Below are 26,405 nucleotides of genomic sequence, written 5' to 3'. Positions count from 1 at the left end.
TCAATATCTGATCCCAGCAAAGCTCTGGCACTGTGTCTCACAGGTTTGTTAAGAGTATATAACCATGGGTAATTTCTTGGGCAAATGAACGCAAGATTAATTTCTCACCCTTTTCTGGGAATATATTGAAGCACTGCAAATTAAGATAGGATGGGCTCTCAAATATCAATTCTTTCAGACCATTGTTCTTAAGAGTTCACATTGTGCTTATTTCTAAAATTATAACTGATTATGACAGATAAGTCGATGAGTCAATGTCATCTCTTAGAGTTCATGATGATTTTAAGGGCATGTTGTCAACCACATTTCTAATTAAAATAAGGCAATTTTAGGTGTGGCTTTTAAAGCAGTTGATTTCCACAACGTCATAGTTTACACTGCACTGGTAGCTGCTTTTTGAGCTGCAGGGTTTGGTGGGGTTGGGAATGCTGACCTCAGGAAGGATTTGGGACAGTGCTTGGCAATCCCATGACACATCGATTGTTCTTTCCCATCATCAACCTGGCATTAACTGGATCAACAACCAAGCACTATTCCCGGTTTATGTTGCAATTCTCTGTTGTCCTTTGAAATCTTGAGCAAAGATTTCCTCCCATTGTGTAACTCAAGAAGTCTGATATGCATTTGGCATTCTTTTTCCAGAACTCACTGTTACAGAGGGCACCTATAGGTGTTCTAGAGTTGCTTGAGTGACAGTTAGTACTCGATGATGCAGTAGAGGCCACAAGCCAAGTCTGTGTGGCAATAAAACACATCTTATAGGAACAGAGACAGAGATAAGCAGGGGCAAATCTAAGAGGGATGCAGCAACAACTCAAAGGATCTATCACTCAGACAACCAAGGTCGTAGAGAGCGGAATAGGAACACCAAGAAAACAGTTCCTGATAAACCAAGGCAGTAATTGGAAGTGTTTCTGGCGATGTAAAGGAGGACTCTGGAGGCCTCTAGGGTGAGATAAGACAAGCAATCAACATGTCAAGGTAATTTGTTACCAGTTCCGGCTTTGGGTCGAGGTGTGTAAACCTGCCTGCTGTGATGTATGAAGCCTGCTAACCTGAGGAAACTTGGCCATAGAAGGATAATAGCAAAGTGGAGTCTGCTTGGAACTGACAGGATGGGCCACCTGTACCTGTAAATGTAACATCTGTCTCCATGAAGGCAGACCCTGATCACAAACCACTTTTATACATAGAGGGGTAGGCCTGGCTTCCATATGGGACAGCGGGGTATTGTCCACCTTTCCCTGATCTTGCTGGGTAGCTCTTATGGACTGATGTTCTCAAAAAGCTGCAAAATGGGTATAAAGGCTTTAGTGAAGGTTCAACAGTATAGGCCAAATGGACACTAACTATAGCTATCTGAATCCACACCAGCTGTGCGCATCGCTTACCATCTCACTGAGCCCACACAGATTATATACCACACACCACTTTGTTAGTCTCACACCTGGCTCTGTACATTTCTCACTGTCCTAGTAAGCTCACACCAACAGCACACACTCTCATCATCTCAACGATTTCACATCCACTCTGCACTGAGCTCAGATGAGATCACACAACCCAGCTCACTGATTTCACACAGATTATATATTGCTGTAACAGCACTTGGTTTTTGCCCACTCAGTCTATTTTTCCATTCTTCCTAGGCATAAACCCTGGTTTTCTTCAAGGTGGTGCTATGGGCAGCTAAGAGACTGCATTTCTCAGCCTCCTTTGCAGTTACATTTGGTTATGTAACTAAGGCTGGCTAATGAGATTTAAACAAAAGTTGTTGGGTGTGACTTCTGGGAAGGTTCCTTGAAATGGGACAGAATGCTGGGGGTAATCTTTTGCCCTTAACCCTTATATTTTTCGCCCTAGTTTTGAAAATGGATATGATGGTCAGATCTTATCAGTTGTCTTGTGACTTTGAGAGTAGAAGCCACCTAATAAGAATGATTGATTCGTATGTTAGAGGGACCTGGGTCCTTGATAGTTTTGTGTAACTGCAATACCAAACTCTGGACCTTCTATATTTTGACTTCTTTTATGTGACAAAACGAACCCTTAGTTTTGCTTAAGCCACTGTATTTGGTTCTTTGTTACTACAGCTGGATGCAGTTTTTACTGACACAGTCCCTCACCATTTTTCTGAGCTCACACTGACTGCATACACTTACCATATCCCTCAGCCGATGTTTATTCTGTGTATTATCTTTTGGCCATGTTGTTGCATAAGTGGAATAACTGTCTTTTTTTTTTTTTAATGCTGAGATGAGTCTCTGCATTTTCCTTTTGACTTGTCCAGTTGTGTAAAGCAGAATGGAGCAGACTCTCTGAAGTGCATAAAACACATTCTATAAATGTTAATGGAGAGAGGCTAAACAAGTACAACACATTGTACACAGAAACCAATAGTTAGGTGGTGCAGAGTCATTTGGGACCAATGGTTCTTCCTTCTCTGAGTCAGCACCAAATCATGTCGTAGTGTTACTTCTGCATTACAGAGGGTGGGTTGGGGTCCTTAGTAGCAAACTTATGATTTCCTAGTGTAAAGCTGAGTCACACTGGCTACACTTCCCAAAGGGCTATATTTGAAAAAAAAAATACACGTTAATTTCTTTGACTTGCCTTTCACCTTTCCCCCTAAAAACCCAGAAGAAATAAAACTCAAGATAGGGAGATTGTAACAGGAAAACAGGACGTGGAAAGATGGGCTTATACCAGTACTGCCCAATACAGGAATACGTTGTGAATGATGCACCCTAGAGGGTGCAAAGCAGTGGCCCTGGCTTCTTCCCACCCCACTATCTCAGCTGCTGTCAGAGTACCTGGGGCGTGGCTATGGTGAAATTCTTGCTCTGGTTCCAGTTCTTCCTTTTTCTTTTGGGAAAAGCCCCTTCTCCAGGCTTTAGCATGATAGAGTTGGGGAGGGAGTTCTCTGGGAACACAAGTATTCAGGTAAATGATTCCTCTGCCAAGGACTCTTCAGGCTGTAAAAGAGCAAGACTGAGAAGAATGTGATGGAAATCTCTAGCCAGGAAGTGGTTACGTAGGCATAAAAAGCACCATTTCCTATTCCGTTGGAAGTAGGAGGCATGACTTAAAACTTTTAAGCAGTAGATTTAGGATAAAAATGAGAAGAGATTATTTTAAACAGGGAGTCCTTGGGTGTCTGCACTGTATACTTCTAGGTCTCTGCTATTTCTTAACTAGTCGAAGTACCCAGAAGAACTAGAACATGTGTCTACATGACCCGTTTCATGAGACTCTTGATGACTGGCTATGACTGGCAGGTGGGGACCTATGACTCTTTGGCTGCCTCAAGGTTGTCCCTCAGATTTGGGGCTCAGGGGACATCACATGTGTGAGTCATAATCACCCCCTCATTTTGCTCTTTATAGATTCTACTGGGACTGGTATTCACACACTTAGTCATTTCTCTAGAACACTAACCCCCTTAATTTTTCAGTGATGGGTTTCCTATCTCATTAACCTCATGAGTCCTACTTTCTGCTCACCCTGCCCATCTCAGCCTTTGGATATTATTTTTATGTTAATGACACACCCCATAATAAAGAAGCTGTTGCTTCAGGTCTTTGTTCTTTCCAATCTGTCGTATGTTATCACTTGTTGGTAGGGACAAATCACTTATCCCATTTGAGCTTCAGTTTCCTCTTCTGGCAAATGATGGTAAAAACAGGCCCTAAGGGCAGTAACTCCCTTAAGCCACAAGCTCATAAGCGGCAGAGTCCAGGCCTGTGCTCAGGTCTCCTGATCCACTCCTCACTTCTTTTCCTATGACACGAATAAATCACAGCTTGTTGTGAAAATCAGATTAGGTAATATGCTGAAAAGCATTTTGTGCTCTGAAAAGTGACATGAAAATCTTTGTGATTATTGGTAGGGATTTATGCTCCCTAACAATCTTAGTGACAGAGTGAGGCCTCTGCTCTTAGAGAAAAATACTTTCTTTACTGTTTTGTTTCTCCCACAAACCTCAGGGGAATGGCTTTTAGACTTTTTAAAGAGTCAACTAATACTTATGAGGTTTTAAACTGCAGTTAATGAAGCTTCTGTTGGCCTTTTCCCGTGTCTGAGTCTTCTCCAATCTTGCTGTAAGCTAAAGTTAGTTCTCCTCTGCCACCAGGGACCACAGTAATAATACCATCCCCTTTAGGTATACCATCTGTGTGTGTGTGTGTGTGTGTGACCCTTCAAGAGTCACGAGGATCCTGTGTTCCTATTTTATATCTATGTGGCTCAGAGCCAACCTCAGATATAGTTGAATTCTGTTCAAATGAAAATGCTTTAGTGAGGAAGATCCTAAAGAAAGAACATTTTGAGGAGACAGAGGCAAAGATGATCTCAGGGCAGGAGCCAGGTTTCTTTGGTGGGGACTTTTTAAGAACCAGTCTTTGGAGGGAGGTAATAGAGGTACAGACATGTGAGGCACTGTTTGTCCCAGAAGGGATTAACACTGTCCATGGTGGTGGGGTCTTTAGTCCTAATGTCCCGGACTGGGGGGCGCTCACGTACGAGGCATATGCTGGTGTTCCCCAAGCCCCAGCTGTTGTCCTGGAGTCCTGGTCCTCTCAGAGGTCAGGGTCCTTCCGGTGCCTCCTCGACATTGCTCGTCCCACTTCTGTCTCAGATTCTGATGCCATACCACTGTCATCCACCCTGAGGGGCTGGCTCTTCCCACTCTCTATTTGACCCAAGGACACTTCAGAGGATCTAAGCGAGTTCTTGAGAGGAATGAGCTTCTTTAAGGGGAGTTGGTCACTATAAATAATAGAATTGCAGAATTTTTAAAACCGAAGAGCGTCTCAGAAACCTTATAGTTCAAAGTTCTTATTTTGTAAATGAGGACACTGAGGCCCAGAGAGGTTAAGTGACTTGTGCAGACTTTTGTAGCACAAGAGTATCTGTGTTAGGATGATGATGCAGGTTTCTTGATTTCTAATTAAATGCTCTTTTCTACTGAATCTTTTTGTAATCAGAAAGAAGACAATTTTTTCGTGAAAAACTATAAGAGAGTTAGGGCAGATTTAAGAATTATTTGATTTATGGTCTGGCAGTAGTAGCCACTCTAAGAGAAAATGGCTCTGAATTAGTTTTAAGAAATGATCAGGGTCACAAAAATGCACATAAATTGTCATGCCCCTGTCCACATTTCCCAGTACTCTTCATTTCTCTTTCTGCTTATGGTCCCACCTTCTAGTGTCTTCCATCTTAATAAACTAAAGACCACAAGATGGTACCCATAGAAGCCTCCACAGCATGTCTACGTTTCTTCTTCTTCTCCCTTTTATTTTGTTCATAAACACAGGTTCTTATGAAAGCCGAGAAAGGAAAAACATAGGAAGGGTACATTTCCTTCATCTTGATCTCCGCTGAGTGATTTCCTTTGTGGCCGGGGAATGTGGACCTGGGCTTATTTCCACAGCTATGTGTAACCAAGAACTGGAAATGGAAAACTTAGCAATGGTGTTCAGCAGTTTTTTCTTCTGTTTTTAAGCAAAATTTTTATTTAAAAATGTAATTTATATAAATTCAAGTAGCATGTAAAGTTATAAAATAAAGAGTGCACATTTTCACCCAGTGGTGTGTTGGAGCTGACCCCTACTGGCTCACAAGAATGGATTGTTATTCAGGAATTATTGCGAGGCTGTTGTTAAGTCACTGGTAGCTTGAAATCAGACATGGTGGGAGTATTTACACCATGGAGGTCAGCAAATGCTACAAGTCAGGGATTTATTTATTTATTTTTAAATCAGAGGGCCAGTTTGGCAGCACAACAATTCTTTGCTACATGAGAAGTTCCACTACTCGGAGGTAATCATTGTTAATTTTCTTATGTAAACATCCAGAAAAATGATTATTCATATACTAGCACATATGCATGTATTATTTTAATTCATTTATAGAAAGAGAATAATATTTTATGGAAGTTTCTTAAGATATTTCCATATCAACACATATAGCTCTAACAACTCACTATTTTAAATTATTGTACAGTAAGCTACTATATGGCTATACCATAGTTTATTTAACCAATCTCTTAATGATGGGTGCCTTTATTTGGGTTTCTCCAAAAGTAGTCCCTGTCACACGGGCTTGGGTACAGATAGTTTATTAGGCAGGTGAACAAGGAAGCCCAAGTGAGGCAGTGAGCAAAGTGGGACGGGGAAGTTTTCTTGTTTAAATCAGGATCCAAATAAGGCCTTCACATTTGATTGGTTTATATGTCTCCTAAATCTCTTTTAATTTATAGGCCCCCCATTTGTCACCCTTTTCCCTTACAGTTCATTTATTATAGAAACTGGATCCCTGTGGCATAATTTAATATATTCCTCCATATGCTGTGTTTTCTATAAATTATTGTTGGATATAAAGGTAGAAATTTGTCCCAGTTTAATAATGATAATAAAAGGATAGATATTCTGATTGTTAAGCTGCATTTATTTTTATTATCACTGTTTTTTATAATAGACTTTGTATTTTAGAACAGTTTTAGATTTACAGAAAAATAGAGAAGATAGTACAGAATTCCCCATATCCTCTCCCCCACCCCTGACAATTTCCGCTATTATGAGCATCTTACTTTAATATAGCACATTTGTTACAATTAATGAACCGATATTGATGTATTATTATTCACTAAAATCCATAGTTTATTCAGATTTTCTTAGTTTTAACCTAATGTCCTTTTTCTGTTCCAAGATTGCATCCAAGGTACCACATTACATTTAGTTGTCAAGTCTCTTTAGGCTCCTCTTGGCTGTGACAGTTTCTCAAACCTTCCTGGTTTTTGATGGCCTTGACACTTTAGAAGAGTACTGGCCAGGTATATTGTAGGATGCTCCTCTATTGGAATTTGTTTTTTTCTCATGATTAGACTGCAGGTATGGGTTTTGGAGAGGAAGATCACAGAGGTAAAGTGCCATCTCACCACATTATATCAAAAATACAGATTATCAACATGATTTGTGACTGTTGATGTTAACTTTGACCACCTGGCAGAGGTGGTGTTTGTCAAGTTTCTTCACTGTAAAGTTACTCTCCTCCCTCCCAAACTTCCGCACTCTTTGGAAGGAAGTCACTATGTGCAGCCCATGGTTAAGGAGTAGGGAGTTTTGCTTCCCCTCCTTGAGGGTGGAGTATATATATACAATTATTTGAAATTCTTCTGCATGAGATATTTGTCTCTTCTTCTTACATATTTATTTACTCAATCATTTATTTATATCAATATGAACTCATAGATATTTTATACTTTGGGCTGTAATCCAATGCTACTTTATTTTGCTGCTCAAATTTTTCTAGCTTTGGCTAATGGGAGCTTTTCAGCTGGCTGTGGTGTCCCTTTGAGATAGCCCTATCATTGTGGGTTATCATTAATTTATTTTTAGCACTTCCTTAGTTTCTGGGCTCTATTAAGGAATAGAAATTTACTCCATTCACTTCCAGTTTTGAGTGGAGGGGATTAAATTTTGAGGTAGAGAGTACAGAAAGTGTTACTCTCCTCCTCATTTAATGAAATGTGATGGTTAGCTTTGCTTCACTTCCTAAAACCCTGGGGTCAACAACCCCGCCCCCCTATTCCCCATCCATAATTCTTTTATCTTCTTCCAAGTTATATGCCCCAAATCACAAATTCTCTACCATAAAAATTATATATCATGCTCTATCAGCTGATTAGATACTCCTTAAGTTTGTTGAAAACAAAAAAATAAAAAGAACACCTGACTTGCAAAAGGATTTGATTCTTGATTTTCAATTATTCTGAATTATACGGAAAAGACTTTAACAAGACTTATCAAATGACTCTTAATCTTATCTGGTGCCTTTTAGAAGTATCTGTTCAACCCAATATACTTAGAAAGGTTTAGAAAAATTTGAATGTTAATTTTAATACAGCATTGTTAATTTTGATAACATACATTTATCACGCACTTTTTTGGGGGGAGTAAAAATCTTAGCTCTGGAGATTTAACTCAGTCAATTTAGGGAAATTATCCACCATGTAACCTAAAGATGGTGGGCTACTAATTATGCCAGGACACCAGGAATAAACAATGACTGCTCTGGGCAAACTGAAACATATGTTTACCTTGTTTAATGAGCAAAGCCACTATTCATTGTCAAACCAATGAGCCAAATCAACTTCTTTTTCTGTCAGAAAAAGTCTGACTTCATAATCAATTCAAATAAACATGATATTATACATTCCCATGACAACCAGCTCACGGCTGAATGCAGCGACTAGCTGGGGATGGGATGATCCCATTTCCTCACACATCAATTTAAAAAGATGCAAGTTTAACTCTATTGATTTTATAATATTTACAATTTAAATGGCAACATCCAATACTCTCTAAAGTCGGAGCTCCATTTTTTGAAACCAAAGCTTGTTTATAAATAAAATCATGTTCCCAAGCTAAAGCAAATTTTAAAGCATGGATAAAAGAAATACAACTTAATTTCTGCATAGTCATTGTAACAATCAGGACTGGTTACATAATTTGCAGTTCCCAGTGTAAAATGAAAATGTGGGGCTCCTTGTTCAGAAATTAAGTATTTTAAGATGGCAAAAACAGAGCCTCAAAGCCAGCACAGGCTCTTCCCGGTGGGGCGCTTCTGAGGCAGGGCCCTGTGTGACTGTACAAGTCACACATCCACGAGCTGGACTGGACAATTTTGTGTGTAGATGCCCTTATGTCCCATTCTAGTATAAGCTGAATCAACGTGAATAAAAGTTTCCAAATTTTAAAAATAGCGTCACCAGGGCACTCTGCATGCATTTTCTTCTGTGTCAATGTGGACACAATTTATTAACTGGAAACGTCTGTGGATTTTCCTATCTGTAAGGCATAGGAAATCTGTCTACCACAATCTTTACCGTATTCTGGTGAACAGTTTTCTCAGTGCCTCAGTTTCCTCATCTGTAAAATGGGGATAATGGACCTATCCTGAATTGTAAGGACTGAGTTAATATGGGAATGCACTTAGAACAGTGTCTGTCCTACCGTGAGTGCTATAGAACTGTTTGCTATGATCATTCCTGTTATTATTTGATCATTTCATTCACTATACAAATTACAATAGTGTCAGAATAGGAAATTGATTTAATGGCAGTGACAGACCTGGCATGTAAAATTCCTTTCCTATCAACAATGTACCAGATATCATAACCTTTTCCACATTTATGTAGGATTTTCTATTTTTCACTGGAAAAATAGTGACAGTAGTGAGCAATACTAATTCTCACGAGGCTCTCCAAGCCAACCCTGATCACTGTGTTTAAATGTTAAGCTTACTGATAATGTTACCAGCACCCTTAGCTTTCCTCACAGAGAATTAATTGACTTAATTTTAGAGTCTGAATGTTCTGTAAATAAATTAGTGTACATTTCATTAGAAATTTTTTCATACTGTTGTGTGACAGTGTTTTATGATGAAGACCACAAAGTAGAGTTGTTGTTATTAGACACAAATACATGTTATATGTGAGATTCATTGTGTTTAAGTATGAGTGTTTGCTTTCAATTCTACTTCCATAGTCCTTAGAACTTTCGTTGAAAAACTTCCATTATATTTTTATTAGAGCTTGATCCTTTTATAAAAACTCCCAAAATGTTGCTTTATGCTGTCCAAGGGAATCCTCATGTCTGTTTTCTTCAAGACTCTGATTCCTCCTTATTGGGATCTTAGCCACAGATTGGCAAATTTTTAAAAATTTAAATGATATAAGTAATGATATAGTAATGATAAGTAAATGATACTTAAATGATATAAGTAAACTTCTTTTACTAGAAAGTGACAGTACAATTCAAAACTGAAATCAAATTTGCATGAAATACATCTGTATTAGTTTCCTAGGGCTGCTGTAACAAAGTACCACAAACTGGGTGGCTTAAAACAATAGAATTTGTTGTCTCACAGTTCTGGAGGCCAGAAGTCTGAAATCAAGGTGTCAGCAGGACCACACTCCCTCTGAGACTTGTGGGGGAATCCTTCTTTGCCTCTTCTGAGCTTTTGGTTGTTCACCGGCAATCTGTGGCGTTGCTTAGCTTGCAGCTTCATCACTCCAGTCTCTGTCTTTGTTGTTACGTGGCTCCCTTTGTGTCTCTGTCTTCATATGGCTGTCTTCTTTCAAGAACACCAGCCTTGCTGGATTGGGGTCTACTCTACTTCAGTATGGCCTCATCTTAACATAACTAATTACATCTGCAACAACCCTATTTCCAAACAAGGTCTCATTCTAGGTACTTGGGGTTAGGACTTCAATATCTATTTTTTTGGGGGGGAAAACAGTTCAACCCATCACAACATTCAATAAAAAAATGTTTATATCAAAAGGTGAAATTTTACTAAGTTTTAATAATATTAAATTATTCAGATATTGGAAAAATTTGCGTCACAATATCTTTCATTATAATTAATATACGACTGAATTTTAATTTTATATATGTCAATAACAATATATATTTTGTTTATGAATAATTAATATATTTTCAAGGACTACATATTACTATTTTGATTTGTATTTCCAAAGGCTGTTATAAAAACCACTAAGAAATAAATTATGGAAAGAATCTTGTGATGTAGATTACTAAAAGCAGTGAAGTCCAGATTAGAATGATGTAGATTGAATATGATTATTAATTTTTGTAATAAGTTATAAAAATCAGATATCATATCAACTGTGCTCTTTCTCATTACTTAATTTGTAACAATCCGATGTCATGTGAGACTAAAATTTTATGAGGCAAAACCATAAAAAGCATGGTATTTCTTCTGCAAATGTGTGTGAACACATGTATCAAACTCTGGGGTTTGCTTTTGGAGGTAAGGAAATCAGAATCATATATTAATGTCAGAAATCATTCCATTAACTTCATTAGACATTGTGACTAAACTTTCTCCATACATTTGAAGAAAGAGAAAGGTGTATACTTTAAAAGCTAATCAGTCTGTTAGCTCTCGTGGGACTGTGCCTTTCATTTGTTATCAAGAAACAGGAGATAGGAAAAGACAGCCTATGAGATGCCTCAGGAACAAATGTGTGCTCAGATGGCTCAGTTCCAGGAAAGACTCACATGGATGTTGATCTGCAAATCAATTCCCTTGGAAAGTCTTTGTGCACCCAAGTATCTTGTGAGTGTTCTCGCTTGGCTAAAGTTATGTCACATGTGGAACCTTAGAAGTAAAAGATCTGAGAAAGGTAGCTTTGAGCTTTCCAGGTATGATAGATTAGGAAAGCAAGCTAGAATGTGGGGATGTGGGTCTTGAGTGAACAAACTAGTTTACAGAATTGACCACTGTGGACTTCAGTAGAAATTACCAATAGGGTAGCCCTGCACTTCATGCTGAACAGGCTTAATACTAAATCTGTGTGTGTGTGTGTGTGTGTATCTGATATTTAATATTGCGGTTAATAAATCTCCTGGAAATTGGAGTAGCTTGCCCATAGGTACATAGTCCCAAGCCCTCCTCCCTGTGAAGGGAGGTAAGATGATTCTTGAGTCCTATAGCCAAAGATAATGAAGTGACCTTATTGGTGAGGACCAAATCATAAAACTATAAAGAATGATGCCTGCCAAGAAAGAATCTGAAAAGAATCTATACAACTCTTTCTATGAGTGCTTTATCAGGTTTCATGCAACTTCTCATGTTAGTTATTTTTATTTCTTCGTATCTGTTTCATTAATGTTTATTGTAGCAAACAAAAACAAAACCTAAAATGAAAAGTCTGTGAATTTACTTGGAGAGGGAAAAGCAAGCAAGTGGAGTGGAACAGATGAGACACATTGATTCTGTAGCTAGTTGAGTGAGAAGCGCAAGAGACTGAGTAGGTCTTTGAAGAAGAAAGTGAAATAGGCTGAGTCTATAGAGTTTTGTGGGAGGAATGTAAGGGCTGTTGGGGCCTTAGGGTCCTCAATTATAAAGAAGAGCACTGGGCGAGATGGTTATGAAGCAAGAGTACTTTCAGGTCTGTTGTTTATTAGTGAGCATTCTCGAGGAGACCCCCATCACCACGGCTCCTGGATCCTGGTCTGGAATGTGGCCAGAGTACCTGTAGTGTCAGGGCAATGGCACTGGAACCATCGGGAACACCAGGCTGTGTGGTTTCGGTCAAGTTGCCTGATGTCTCTGAGGTGTTGGGCTGGATGACCTCTTTAGTCCTTTCTAGCTCTGGTGTTCAATTGTGTTTTTCCCTGAACCATGGGCTCTCTGTTCAGGTTATTCCCTAGGGCCCTAGGAGTGGAGAAATGGGGAATTCATGCCATAGTATGGAGACAGAGACTTTCTTCTGTCCTACCCTGAGACATTTCATCTTCCTTGACTTTGAATCTGCACACGTGGAACTGGAGCTCTGGGGTCACAGGGATCTCTAATACCTAACCTACGTGGACCTCCCTGTTGGGGAACGATTCTGTTTGCTTTTCTGATAAAGCTTTGAATCTTGGCCCCATGATGCAGCTTTGAAACATTATTTACATTAGGGATCATTCCCTTCTCCTATCTGTAGGGTCAGTGTCCAGGCTGTACCTGTCAAAGCCTTTGGTGAAGAGAGGCATGTTTATTCCATAAAACGGAGGTGAAGACTCAGGTTTTTCCTCCTGGGCTTCCAAGATTGGCCACATGGGTAGAGTGTAGCAAAGCCTCGGAAACACATCTAGCTGTTCCTAATTCCCCAGGTTTCCAATAACTTTCTCACAGAGTCGGAACTGCAGCAGGCACAGGAGCCTTTAATAAGTAACTCTATCCACTTTCTGTTTTCTGAAATAATCCTGCTGCCTTTGGACCTGGAGCCCTGACTCCAGGCCCCAAGGGGGTGAGTCTAGGAAATCATTTACACACCAGCTGTGATGCCCCCACTGCTGTGTATACAAATCCAGACAGGAGTAGGTCTTGAGACGGTAGCACCCAAGTCCCCCAGGCCCTGGGACATCGACCTCTGACATCCTCTTCATGGACACATCCTCAAGTCCTGATTTCATGTGCAGCAGCCAGTAGACGTGGTGAAGCTGTTGCTGGGTTTCCTGGTGCCCATCAACCCTCAATGTTTTTGTCCAGGAAGGTAGAGGTTGCCCATGGCTGTGCCTGTGGTATGGTCTGACAGAAATGAGGTGGCTCAAAGCAAATCCAGAGAACTCTTAGCATGGGGGAGGGCTCTCACTTTTGTAGAGAAGTGAGAGAAGAAATCTTTGTATTCTAAGTTATCCAACTTTCCTCTATTTCCTTTTCTCTCCCACAGACATGAGCAGGAAAGCCTTTGTGTTCTCCATTGAGTCAGATGATTCCTTTGCCATGCTGGAGGTGCAGCTAGAGAAGCCACCAAGGCCTTCACAGTGTGTGTCAGATTCTGTACTACCTCACCCGTGATGCAGTCTCTAGGCATACAACATCCTGGGGCAAGAAAAATGAGATCTTCTTTAAAGATAAGGTTAAAGTGTTTAATGGGTTAGTGGGAGATTTTGATATGTATTTCAAGATCCCTAGTCCAAAGAACCTCTGGGGTGGGCTGGGATTCTTCCTTGGGGATTGCAGAGCACTGGGTAGATGGGAAGCCCATGGTGAGGAGGAGTCTGGAGAAGGGATTCTGTAGGGACAGAGGCAAGCATCATCCTGGCAGGAGCAGGATTCTTTGTTGGAGGCTTTGATAGAAAACCAGTCTTTGGTGGGACACATTGGAGATGTGAACATGTGGGACTGTGTGCTGTCACCAGATGAAATTAACACTGTCTATATCGGTGGGACCTTCAGTCCTAGTGTCCTGAACTGGTGGGTGCTGAAGTATGAATTGCCCACCAGGCCCCAGGTGTGGCCCTGAAGCTCTGCGGTGGTCCTGGAGGTGCTGCCTGGAAACTGCACCTCGTGATTCTGGACTTTTTTTTCCCACCATACACACTGCAGGCCTGCTCTGTGAACACAACCCTCCGCTTCTCTGCTCTACCTTCCTTAGCACCAGAGATGGAATTTAAGTGTCTGGCTTGGGAGATTATGAGCTATATTGGGAAGCTTTGTCCAGAAGAATCAGAATTGCAGGTGTTTTATTTTTATTTTTTTAAGTTGAAAGTATCTTAGAGATAATCTCTTACCCTCACTTAGATGAGAAAATAGGGACCCAGAAAGGAAAAGTGATTTTTTAAAAGGTCACAAGACGGGGCTGGCCCGGTGGCGCAGCTGTTAAGTGTGCACGCTCTGCTTCGGCGGCCTGGTGTTCACAGGTTTGGATGCCGGGCAAGCACTGACACACTGCTTGTCAAGCCATGCTGTGGTAGTGTCACATATAAAGTAGAAGAAGATGGGCATGGATGTTAGCCCAAGGCCAATCTTCCCCAGCAAAAAAAAAAAAAAAAAAAGAGGAAGATTGGCATTGGATGTTAGCTCAGTTTTGATCTTCCTCACAAAAAAAAAAAAAAGAAAGATAAAAAGTCACAAGACAAGTCTGCCTCTGAGCTGAGATGGGAGTGCTGGTCTTCTTTCTAATTCCTTTCCCAAGACTCCCCAGAAAGTAGGAGGGAATTGCCTACATTCACAGGGCTGGCTTTTCAGTCTCAGAGTTAGGACATTCGCCCAGGTTTTCTAAATGGGAAAACTAGCAATACTATGTAATTTCTCCATTTTCTCAAAGTACACTGGAAAGGGCAATCAGAATTGCCCTAGCAAAGTAGGCCTGTCTTTTTTCCTGGGCAAAGTGGGTTATCCAGATATAGTTACTTTAGTTGTTACTGCAAAAGGCTTACATAGCTGTGGTTTTTGTTTGCTCACAGTGGTTTGTTAATTTTATGGTTCTTTTGGGAAACTCTTCTCAAACTCCATGTGAACCACATGGGACTGTGAATTCCTTCACCCCCACCCCCATTTTCCCAACATACCTAGACCACAGAGTGGGTGTATGACCCAGGCTGCTCTATCAGAGTAGCTCATCCTTGTTTGGAGGTTTTTTGGGGATGGTTACATGTTCCTAACAGGACCAATTATAGTCTTCCCAAGGATTGATTTATGAACTTAGAGAGTGAGTCATCTTCTTTCTGCTGGAATTCCAAGCTGAGAGAATGTGAGCCTGGGGCTGCCAGCAGCCATCTTATTTACCACATGGAGAAAGACTGTGAGGGAAGAAGCCAAGCTGGGATTAGCAGAGCCAGGCATTGACAGAGTGATGGAACCTTGACTACAGACAGGTGTACCTCAGAGACGTTGCAGGTTCAGTTCCAGACCACTGCAATAAAGTGAATATTGCAATAAAGTGAGTCACATGAATTTTTTGGTTTCACAGTGCATATAAAAGTTATGTTTTCACTATACTGTAGTCTATTAAGTGTGCAATAACATTATGTCTAAAAAATGTACATATGTTAATTAAAAAATACTTTATTGCTAAAAAATGCTAGCATCATCGGAGCTCTCGTTGAGTTGTAATTTTTTTGCTGGTGGAGGGTCTTGACTCGATGTTGATGGCTGCTGATGATCAGGGTGGTAGTTGCTGAAGGTTGGGGTCGCTGTGGCAATCTCTTAAAATAACGATGAAGTCTGTTGTATTGATTGACTCTTCCTTTCATGAACGATTTCTCTGTGGCATGCAATGCTGTTTGATGGCATTTTACCCACAGTAGAACTTCTTTCAAAATTGGAGTCAATCCTCTCAAACCCTGTTGCTCCTTCATCAACTAAGTTTATGTGATATTCTAAATCCTTTGTTGTCATTTCAATAATCTTCATGGCATCTTCACCATGAGTAGTTACCATTTCAAGAAACCACTTTCTTTGCTCATCCTTAAGAGGCAACTCCTCATCTGCTAAAGTTTTATCATGAGATTGCAGCAATTCAGTCGCATCTTCAGGCTCCACTTCTAATTCTAGTTATCTTGCTATTTTCACCACATCTGCATTTACTTCCTCCACTGAAGTCTTGAACCCCTCAAAGTCATCCATGAGGGTTGGAATCAACTTCTTCCAAACTTCTGTTAATGTTGATATTTTGACCTCTTCCTATGAATCATGAATGTTCTTAATGGCATCTAAAATGGTGGATCCTTCCAGAAGGTTTTCAATGTACTTTGCCCGGATTCATCAGAGGAATCACTATCGATGGCAGCTATAGCCTTATGAAATGTATTTCTTTAATAATAAGAATTGAAAGTCGTAATTACTCCTTGATCCATGGGCTGTAGAATGGATGTTGTGTTAGCAGGCATGGAAACAACATTAATTTCTTTATATATCTCCATCAGAGCTTTTGGGTGACCATGTGCATTATCAATGAACAGTCATATTTTGAAAGGAATCTTTTTCTGAGCAGTAGGTCGTAACAGTGGGCTTAACATATTTAGTAAACCATGTTGTAAATGGATGTGCTCTCATCCAGGCTTTGTTCTTCCATTTATAGAGCACAACCAGAGTAGATTCAGCATACTTCTTAAGGGCCCTAGGATTTTTAGAATGGTAAGTGAGCGCTGGCTTCAATTTAAAGTCAGAAGCTGCATTAGCCCCTAACAAGAGAGTCAGCCTGTCCCTTGAAGCTTTGCCTTCTCTCTAGCTATGCAAGTCCTAGTTGGCATCTTCTTCCAATATAAGACTGTTTCATCTACATTGAAAATCTGTTGTTTAGTGTAGCCTCCTTCATTAATTATTGTAGCTAGACCTTTTGGATAACTTGCTGCAGCTTCTACATCAGCACTTGCTGCTTCACCTTGCAGTTTCATGTTATGGAGATGGCTTTTTTCCTTAAACCTTATGAACCAACTTCTGCTCGCTTCAAACTTTTCTTCTGCAGCTTCCTCACCTCTCTCAGCCTTCATAGAACTGAAGAGAGTTAAGACCTTGCTCAGGGTTAGGCTTTGGCTTAGGGAAATGTGGCTGGTTTGATCTTCTATCCAGACCACTAAAACTTTCTTCATATCAGTAATAAGACTATTTCACTTTCTTATCATTTGTGTGTTTACTGAAGTAGCACTTTTAATTTCCTTCAAGAATTTTTCCTTTGTGTTCACAAGTTGGCGAGCTGTTTGGTGCAAGAAGCCTGGCTTTTGGCCTGTCTTGGATTTTGATATGCCTTCCTCACTAAGCTTAATCATTTTCAGCTTTTGATTTAAAATGAGAGATATGAGACTCTTCCTTTCACTTGATCACGTAGAGGCCATTGTAGGGTTATTTATTGGTCTAATTTCAATATTGTTGGGTCTCAGGGAGTAGGGAGGTCTAAGGAAGAGAGGGAGAGACAGGGAACGGCTGGTCGGTGGAGCAATCAGGACACTCACAATATTTATGAATTAAGTTCATCATCTTACATGAGAGCGGTTCATGGCACCCCAAAACAATTACAATAGTAACATCAAAGAACACTGATCACAGATCACCACAACAAATTTAATAATAGTTAAAAAGTGAAATATTGAGAGAATTACCAAAACGTGACACAGAGACATGAAGTGAGCAAGTGCTGTTGGAAAAATGGCATTGGTAGACTTGCTCGACACAGGGTTGCCACAGACGTTCAATTTGTAAAAAACGCAATATCTGCGAAGCACAATAAAGCAAAGTACAATAAAATGAGGGGTACCTGTACACTGTTTGAATTTCTGAATCAGCCTTGCCTGGAACCAAATCTATACCTGGACATCCTAAGTTCATGAGCCAATAAAGCCCCTGTTTACTTGAGTGAGTTTGAGCTGTTTTCTGATGGTTGCATTCAAAGTTGTGATTAGCCTTTCTAAGGATCCTCTGAAACGAAGTCCCTGTGAATTCAGATTGACCAATACTGTGCAATAACACATCTACAGCACTCTAACCTCTCCTAGAGCCTCTTATGGGGATTCTCTCTGACAAGCAAGGCCCCTCTTTTGTGATAGCTGGTCATTCATGTGGGGCCAGTTGTGGGGGTTTAAAACTCTCACTCCATCATTACTTCAATTTGAGGAACAAAAGCTAAAGATCATTGAGATCTAAGAATCTGCTGTCAGGTTCAATGACTGGAATGCACTTGCCCAGTCTGCTTGGGTCCTTTGTGGAAAAGGACCCCTCAAAGATGATGGCTGCTGATTTCCTCCAGAATTGCCCTTCACCATGGCCTTTCAGTACTGGGTGAGCAATTAAAGTCACTCAGCAGAGGTCACAGCCAAGAGTGAAATATGGGGCTCCCTGTATATCAAATAGTTGCTTTAGAGAAACCATATGTTAGACTAGTTAAGCATAGAGGATCTGGAATCCAACTGCCTCAGTTCCAATCCTGGCTTTGCAACTGACCAGCTATGTGACTTTAGGTGACATAACCTGTTTATGTCTCAGTTTTCACATCATTAAGTGGGGAAGGAATAATAGTAATTAGCCCAAAGAGTTGTTGTAGGAATCAAATAAGATCATGCATGTAGAGCACTTAGTGTAGTCCCTGGCACCCAGTAAGCTATCAAAATAGTTATCTACTATCATTATTATTATTAGGCTGTTTTGTATTATCTTGCTAAACGTAGGTTCATTATATGCCATCAAAGTACAACTTGGTGGAATTGGTCCAGGATGAGAGCGGTTGAAGGGTCTGATTTGCTAAAAATTAAGTTCAGAATATTGGGAGGATGAACAGCAAATCTTTGAGGTAATTATTTATGAATATTGTTTCCCCGAATTGACTTTTGATAACCATTTGAAAGCATAGACGTTAAAGATACATTCTTGGGCAAAAATGTGAGTGCAAAAATTTTCTGTGGTCCAATTAGGGCAGATCCATACACCCTGACATTCAGCTAAGCATAAGAGAGGGTCAATACCTTTTTCTGGTTAAAGAATCCAGTTAGGAAATATGTCTTAATTGTAGAAGACCATCCCAATTCCCCAGGGATGTGGGCTGAGCTAATATTTTCCTCAGAATTCAATTACTGGTACCTTACTATACATAGTTTAGTGGACAGCCTCTGGCTCTAATAATTTTAGCCAGGAAAATTTTTAAGCTGGTATTTGCATTCAGTGAACACTAAAAAATCTCAATAAAGCATTCCTAGAATGTTTAAATTTAGACAATTTAGCTTATTGGTAGATAATTTAATGTAATCTTGTTAGAAAATATATCCCCAGGTCACTGGTCTGTTGCATGATATAGAATGGTTAGACATAATTCCTATTAAATGTTAGATGACATCTGCCAAGGAGGATGATTTTGGTTTGGGCGAGTTGGTTCTAGGCAATTCTTCTTCACGGTAAATGGAGATAAGATCCATTGTCCATTGAGACCACTTCTAGCTGATGTTAATAAAGCCATGTTATCAGCCCTGCTTTTCCTTGATAGCAGGGATCATGCATCCAGTTTGCCTAGAAGTAGAATCAGGCATTAAGGCTTAAGTTAAAAAACAGAGGGCCAAATCGTATATAAAACCAACAATAAAAGCCACTGTGTAGGGCTTCCTTGAGAAAAATGGGGTAAACTATACAAAGGGCACATGCATAGTAGACCATAAACATTTCTTTCCTTCAAAGGAGGTAAGGAGAATGGATTTATACACTTCTATCAGTGAAATGAATCTTAAGTGCAGCAAAGGCAGTGGCCCAGCACCTGAAGAGATACTGTAGTACATTTATAGGCCAAGGAAGAGAGGGTAGACCAATCACATATGTCAGAGATTGTACATGTACAATCATAGGGAGATGCTGGAGGCTGCTACCTGATAGGACACTTTCCTTTGGGTGCTGAAAATAGCCATGTTGGTACGAGAGTTGGGGCCAGGCCTTCAGGGCCAAGCCTGACCCAAATGTGAGCATTTTAGCACCAGATGCAACATGGTGATGTGCACGTCAGGCACCTAAAATCTCCCTCTGTCAGGCAGAAATATCAAATCACTGGTCATGGTGACAAGCCTTGCATTGTCCCTAGCCAGATGAATGGACAAGTATCCATCTCTGTAGTCTATTCAGGGCCTGGAGGAGAGACTACAGGTTACCCCAGAAATGGAGCTGGGGCCAGATGGAAATGGCTGTGGAGTCCCAGTTGACAAAGTGGGTAGAATGGTAAGTCTGTGATTTTTTCCTCATGCTTTTCACTATTCTCATTTGATGTGCCCCAGGGAAGCAAGGATTGACAACAAACAAACAAACAAACAAACAAACACAAATGATCATTAAAACAACAAGAAAAAATACCCAAATCAAGTTTCCAAAGTATAGATTTCTGATCCTTGTAATCCCAGGGAAAGAAGAGAAATGCTGCTTTGATTTCTAAATAGCTTGATCCTAAGATAACCAACCTCTAGTCTCAGACGGGTTGATATAACTTGCTTGGATTCCTTCCATGCAGTTCTCCACCTCTGTCACATCTGTGCATCTTTTCATGTCTCCTGGAGAAGGTGGGTTAAGTGGCCTTGTTAGCCTTCTTCCTCAGAAAATGCAGACTCCCATCTCAAATTTCCTGGATTGCCTGCTCCAGGGATTCTTAAATGGTGGCCTGCTATTACAGGCATCATCATCATGTGGAGTGTTTATTACAAGTGTAGATTCAATGATCCCAGAACTACTAGATTACACTCTCTGGCGTTAGAGCCAAAGAATCTGCCATTCACAAGCTCTTTTGCCCAATATGTTTTTAGAACCATCGCTTTAGGGTCTTCTTGGCAGCTCGGATGGCTCATCTAGCAGACATGCCTGGCTCCCAATGAGCTTGAAGGCAGGTGGTCACCTTTAAAGAAGGATCTAGCACATCTCGACTCAGGTTATTCCCTTGGCCTACCGCTGGTGCATTCTCTGAGGACTCAGTGTGATCCCCTCTACCCTACGTCCTTTCATACTCACAGATGAGTGATCTCATAAGTCTCCATCACTGCTCCCAGGATCACAATTGCTTAACCATACAGGGCGGATCACAGACAGTCTTAACAATACCTTACATGCACTGAGCTCTTGCCATGTCCCAGACGCTGTTCTAAGTCCTTTACGTATATTTGTGTGTTTAATGACAATGCTATGAGGTAAGTACCATTTTTTAGCCATCATTTTACAGATAAGGAAACTGACATCTAGAGAGGTTAATTAACTTGCCCAGAGCTGGGATTGAACCTAGGTAGTTTGGCTACAGAGCCCTGTGCTTCTAACCACTGTACTCTACTGCCACATGCAACCAAAGCTTACACACTGCACTTATACCCCTAGGGGAGGAGGGAGAGTATGGGATGTGTGCATGTTTTCTCATGGGGAAGCCATTCCAAGATGCCATATATTCAGAGGGTTAACTACCATTTCTGGGAAACTGGGAATCTTCCAACTTTTCATTTTGTTGTTCTATGTTGAGGAAAATGACATACACACAGATATACTCCGCAGCTTCAGCATCAATATAACATTAGGAAGACTATGCCCTTGACACATTGTCAAAGTTCTTCTTTGACTTGGACACCCCCACCTTTTCCAATGTCATGTATACCTTGAGACATAATTTTATATCTTAGGAAGTATTCACCAATGGCATGGAATCATATGAGAAATTCTCTAAGTCAGCGATTCTCAACTTTAGGTGCTAATATAATCACCTGGGGAACTTTCAAAACTCCAGCTGCCTAGGCCACACCCCAGATCATTACACCAGTTTCTCTGGTGGTAAGACCCAGGCATCAGTATTTTTAAAGTTCCTTAGGAGATTACAGTGTGCAGCCAATTCTCCAACAGTGGAAGCTGGGAATCTGCTGTTCTATCTGAGTGATAGCTTTGAAAGACTGTTGTTGTCTCTGACTGGTTGTGTGGTTGTTTCTGACTGATGTGTCTCTTGCTTCCTCCTTTCCTCATGTGCTGGTGGTTTCTGTTTGAATTGGGGGAGCATACCAAACTCTCTATTGAAACACTGGGGTCTAGAGTCATAGCTGCTCCAGGATTAAGTAAAGTGATAACCGTATATTTACCATGTTCTTATTTATTCAATAAAGCTGCACCATGATAACAAACATTCTGTTTGTCTTAGAATGTTTTTTTCTTTTTCCTCAGTTGATACTTTGGATCTCTGCAATCTGAGGTGTTTGTCTGGCCTACTGGGGCTTTAAATCAGGGAGAAACCAAAGCGCCATGATGTCTAGAAAAGCTGCGATCCTTTGGTATGTTTATTGGATTACGGCAAGCTGTAAGAGGAGAGGACTCCCAAGCAAACATCTGAGGTGAGGGTAATATTTATTACACCTCTCTCCTGATAAAGTTCCCCCAATGCTCTGTCATATGTGAGCAGTTCCAGTACTGTGTTGGCAGGTAGCTGGAACCAGGGGTAGATTGTGAAATGGTTCAAGGGGAAGGTCTCTCAATTTCTCTATTCTATTTTTTTCCTCTTCTCTTTCTACTGCTTTAGCTTTCCCTCTCCCTATCTCTATGTCTCTATGCCTCTATCTCTCTCTTTTTCAGTGTTAAGCCTTGTTCAGAATATCCATTTTGGAGATAGTTCTGGTAATGTGGTGAGCTCCCTGAAATCAATAATATTTCCAAAGAGTCCACCCATCATATTGGTAGTTACATTCTTTTGATGCAGGGAGCTCGTTGCTAACGAGAAGGCAATTTGGGTACTGAGAAAACACTTTCTTCCTTCTTTGTCCCAATATTTTCACCTGTTACATATTTTTTTCTGTTCAAATTATGTATATATCTTTTATTGGGCAAGTGTTTAGAATAAGAAAAGTTTTTGAAGCAATTACTTTAAGCCAATCTTATAGTTTAAGACACAAAAAGTTTAGAAACAGTAATTACAAAGAAAACTTAACTGTACATCATTAAAAAACAAACCTTTCCAGAAATGTACTACCATCTGTAATAGTTCTTTTTTCTTGTGTGTTTAGAATATGCTACCCACATGTTAGTTGGTTCTTCCAGTCAATTGAGAAATAACCTCTATTATTAATTTCTCAATGAATATCAATGGGAAAACTCGTGATGAGGCCATGTGAATAAGCTCAAGATTCTTTTTACATGAATTTATAATGTTATACAGGAACTTGTATATTGCAAAGTACTTTAGTATCTAAATATAATTATATATATACCTCAGTGTGTCTAACTGATATTGTTCTCTGTTTGAGGTATTCTGGGGGTCAAGTCCAATAACCACAGTCAAACTGGGTGTCCTATTTGTAAAATGAAACAGTAGCTTTTGGGGCTTCAAGGACTACTGACCTTCATTCCCCCTTTCCTTGTTTCTTACACACACACACACAAACACTTCATTTTAGAAGTAATATAACCATGTTAAGGAAATGTTGTTAATGAGGGAAAAAAATCCTCCATAATTTCATTACTATGATAAAAACACTTATTGTTTGGGGGTATTCCTTATAGTTTTTTTCTAAGCTAGTAACTTCTTTTAAAAAATAGTGTATAAACAAATTTGTGTTATTTTTTCTCTCATTATAGTATTATAAGCATTTTTACATGTTGTAGCTTAAAATTCATAACCATATTTTAAATGGCTTTCTGTTCTATTTAGTGGATGTAGATATATACAATTTACTTAAACATGCCCCAATTTTCTAATTTTTCACTATCCTAAGTAATGTTGTGGTTGTTTTTGTGAATAAAGTATCCCCCCTCCCTATATTTTATGGCATTTCCCCAGAATGGTTTCCCAGAATGTGACTGTTTTAATTCCCCAAGCATTGCCACACGGAGCTGTTGGAGCACCAGCAGACACCATGGAGTCTCTAATAAATAACTCATATTGATCTCTCGTTTTGTGATTTATTTGCTCTTAGAGCTTTGATCCATGGCTCCAAGTGGCCATTTTGGAAAATCATTTACCCGTCACTTGAGACACTCTATTGCACATATAAGGTCAAGATGGAGCAGACCTGAGACAGAGGGATCTCAGAGGTCCAAGCCCAGAATCTCAGCTGCTAAGATTCTTTCCAGGAGGATAACTCAGATTCTAGGTACAGTGACAGCAGGGAGGGAACATGGAGAAGCTGTTGCTGTGTTTCTTGATCATCATCAGCCTCTCCAGTGCTTTTTCCCAGACAGGTAGGCACTGCTTCAGATGGTAGCTGAGTTCTTGTCTCAGGGGTAGACTGTGCAAAGCCAAGTTAGGGAAAGTAGCCAGCATGGGGGAGGGGTTATGGTCTGGGGAAGAAGGCAGTCCTTGGTTTCTAAATCCAATCTCTCTATATAGTGAGAGAATACATCTTTGTGGGCTAACGAGCTGTTAAAAAAGAGACAACAGACCCAAAATGGAGTCACTGTGTTAAGCCCCATGTCAACAAACCAAGACTTAATACCTAAACTAATTGCAGTTTCAGCCTCTTTCAGGACTGTGACATTTAACCTGGAACTGCCTGACCAGCAGTAGTGAGGTAACTCCATATGACCCCTTCCTTCCCCCACAGGAAGGTGGCTTTGCCTGAAATAATCCACTCTTTGCTAGAAACTTCCTCTTCCTGCCCCCTTCTGCCTATAAAAGGCCTTCATTTTGTACAGCTCTTCGAAGCTCCTTCTTTCTGCTAGACCGGACGCTGCCTGCCTCACGAATCATCAAATAAAGCCAATTAGATCTTTAGATTTACTCACTTGAATTTTGTTTTTTAACAAAGCTCAACTGCTGACAGTTTCCCTCTCTGTTTTCTATCCTACAGACATGTCCAAAAAGACCTTTGTGTTCCCCAAAGAGTCAAATAGTTCCTTTGTGACTCTGACTGCACAGCTAAGGAGGCCATTCACAGCCTTCACCGTGTGCCTACGCGTCTATACCGACCTGACTCGTGCTTATAGCCTCTTCTCTTATGCCACAAGGGCGCAATATAATGAGATCCTCCTCTTCAGGAGCAAGAATGGAATATACAGTGTAACTGTGAGTGGAACTGACATCATCTTCAAGCCTCCTGAACGTTCTGCACCAATGCACTTCTGTATGACCTGGGAGTCCTCCTCAGGGATTGCAGAGCTCTGGGTAGATGGGAAACCCATGGTGAGGAGGAAAAGAGGGGATATTATCTGGGGACAGAAGCAAGCATCATCCTGGGGCAGGAGCAGGATTCCTTTGCTGGAGGCTTTGATAAAAACCAGTCTTTGGTGGGAGACATTGGAGATGTGAACATGTGGGACTTTGTGCTGTCACCAGATGAGATTAGCACTGTCTGTGCTGGTGGGACCTTCAGTCCTAACATCCTGGACTGGCGGGCACTGAATTATACAGTGCATGGTGAAGTGTTCACCAAGCCCCAGCTGTGGTCCTGAGGCCTTTTTGTTGCATCCTGATGTTGCCTTTTGGGGATTACACCTTACATTTCCCTTGTCTTTGGCTCTGGTGTTTTATTATCATACATACATGGCTCTTGCACCCTGGGGGGACTGTATTTCCCTCTCCCTTCTCCATTGTTTTCATCATCACAAGGGTCAGTGCAGAGCAGAGGATCTCATTCGTGGCCGCACATTAGAATTACCAGGCCACAACCTGGGCCAATGAAATCTGATTTTTTGGAGGCGAGCCTCAAGTATCAATGTTTTTTAAAGTTCTGCAAGTGATTCCAGTGTTCAGCAAAGGTTGAGAACCACTGCATTTTAAGTGTCTAAGAGCAAGTGAGCCAACGTTTTTTCCTCCTAAAAGACAGCATGTGTTTAACGGTAGTCTTGCCAACATTTTCATTTCCCTTAATAGACAGACCCATCCCATTTTATTGTGCTTTATTGATTTATCTAAAGAATACAGGAATATAATTTTTCCAGCATTCTACCCCCACCATCGGAATGTGGTCATTATAAATTAGAATTATCTTTAATTCTTTAATCCTTTCAATTTGAAGATTCAAAAATCTAAAAAGAAATGTTTTATTGTTGTTTCTGTTTAATTTGTTCTATTTTTTCTTCAGGATCACCAATTTTCATTATGTGAGATTTCTATTATTTTTCCTTCTCATTTATCATCACTCAGATCACTTTTATCTGTGTCCTATATCTTTATGTTTTGAGCTTTTATTTTTTCAAAACTATCCTTTACATTAGTGATTTGTTTTTCTGTTTGGCATATTGGGATCCTTACTATTTCTAATGCCATTTAAAATTCTGTAGTGCTTTTTGAGTTGTCTTAAATTCTTTCTCGGCTTTAGTATGTTTTTTTCAACTCTCATCTTTCAATACATCTCTGTTTTCTTCCATTTGCTTGAGCGTTTAATGCAGTTGCTGCCTAACTTTTTCTAAATTTTTCTGTGATTAAACTTTTTTGAAGTAAATATTTTACATGCTTTAAATAATTTTCTTTTATATGTTAGTTTTTCAGTCCTCTTATTTGTTCAAATATAGTGTGAGGGGTGAGTTCTCTGAGTCTCCTTCCTGCTTATTTGGCCACAATTAGATTCCCTGACAATTTAAGCTAGCTGGCTGGTAGACTGATGTTTACTAGGAGTTTCTAGTCATGTAGCCCCAGCCCTGACATCCTGCAACTCTCCTTTTAAGTGATCGGACCTCCACCAATTTCTGCCAAT

The 26,405-nt window shown here is 40.2% G+C and overlaps 1 protein-coding gene across 1 annotated transcript in view; it reads left to right on the top strand.

Annotated features, from left to right (window-relative positions):
- The window catches only part of LOC131404636 (C-reactive protein-like), a 44,656-nt gene extending 19,437 nt beyond the window's left edge, over positions 1-25,219 (top strand). The window contains 3 exon segments of the mRNA XM_058539551.1: positions 21,946-22,112; positions 24,561-24,899; positions 24,902-25,219. Of these exon segments, the coding sequence (XP_058395534.1) occupies positions 24,563-24,899; positions 24,902-25,161 (597 nt within the window). The 5' untranslated portion in view covers positions 21,946-22,112; positions 24,561-24,562 and the 3' untranslated portion in view covers positions 25,162-25,219.
- Positions 25,220-26,405: the final 1,186 nt, after the last annotated feature.

Source organism: Diceros bicornis, chromosome 4 (assembly GCF_020826845.1).
Source record: "Diceros bicornis minor isolate mBicDic1 chromosome 4, mDicBic1.mat.cur, whole genome shotgun sequence".
Classification (NCBI taxonomy): domain Eukaryota; kingdom Metazoa; phylum Chordata; class Mammalia; order Perissodactyla; family Rhinocerotidae; genus Diceros; species Diceros bicornis.
This window is presented reverse-complemented; position numbering and strand designations above follow the sequence as displayed.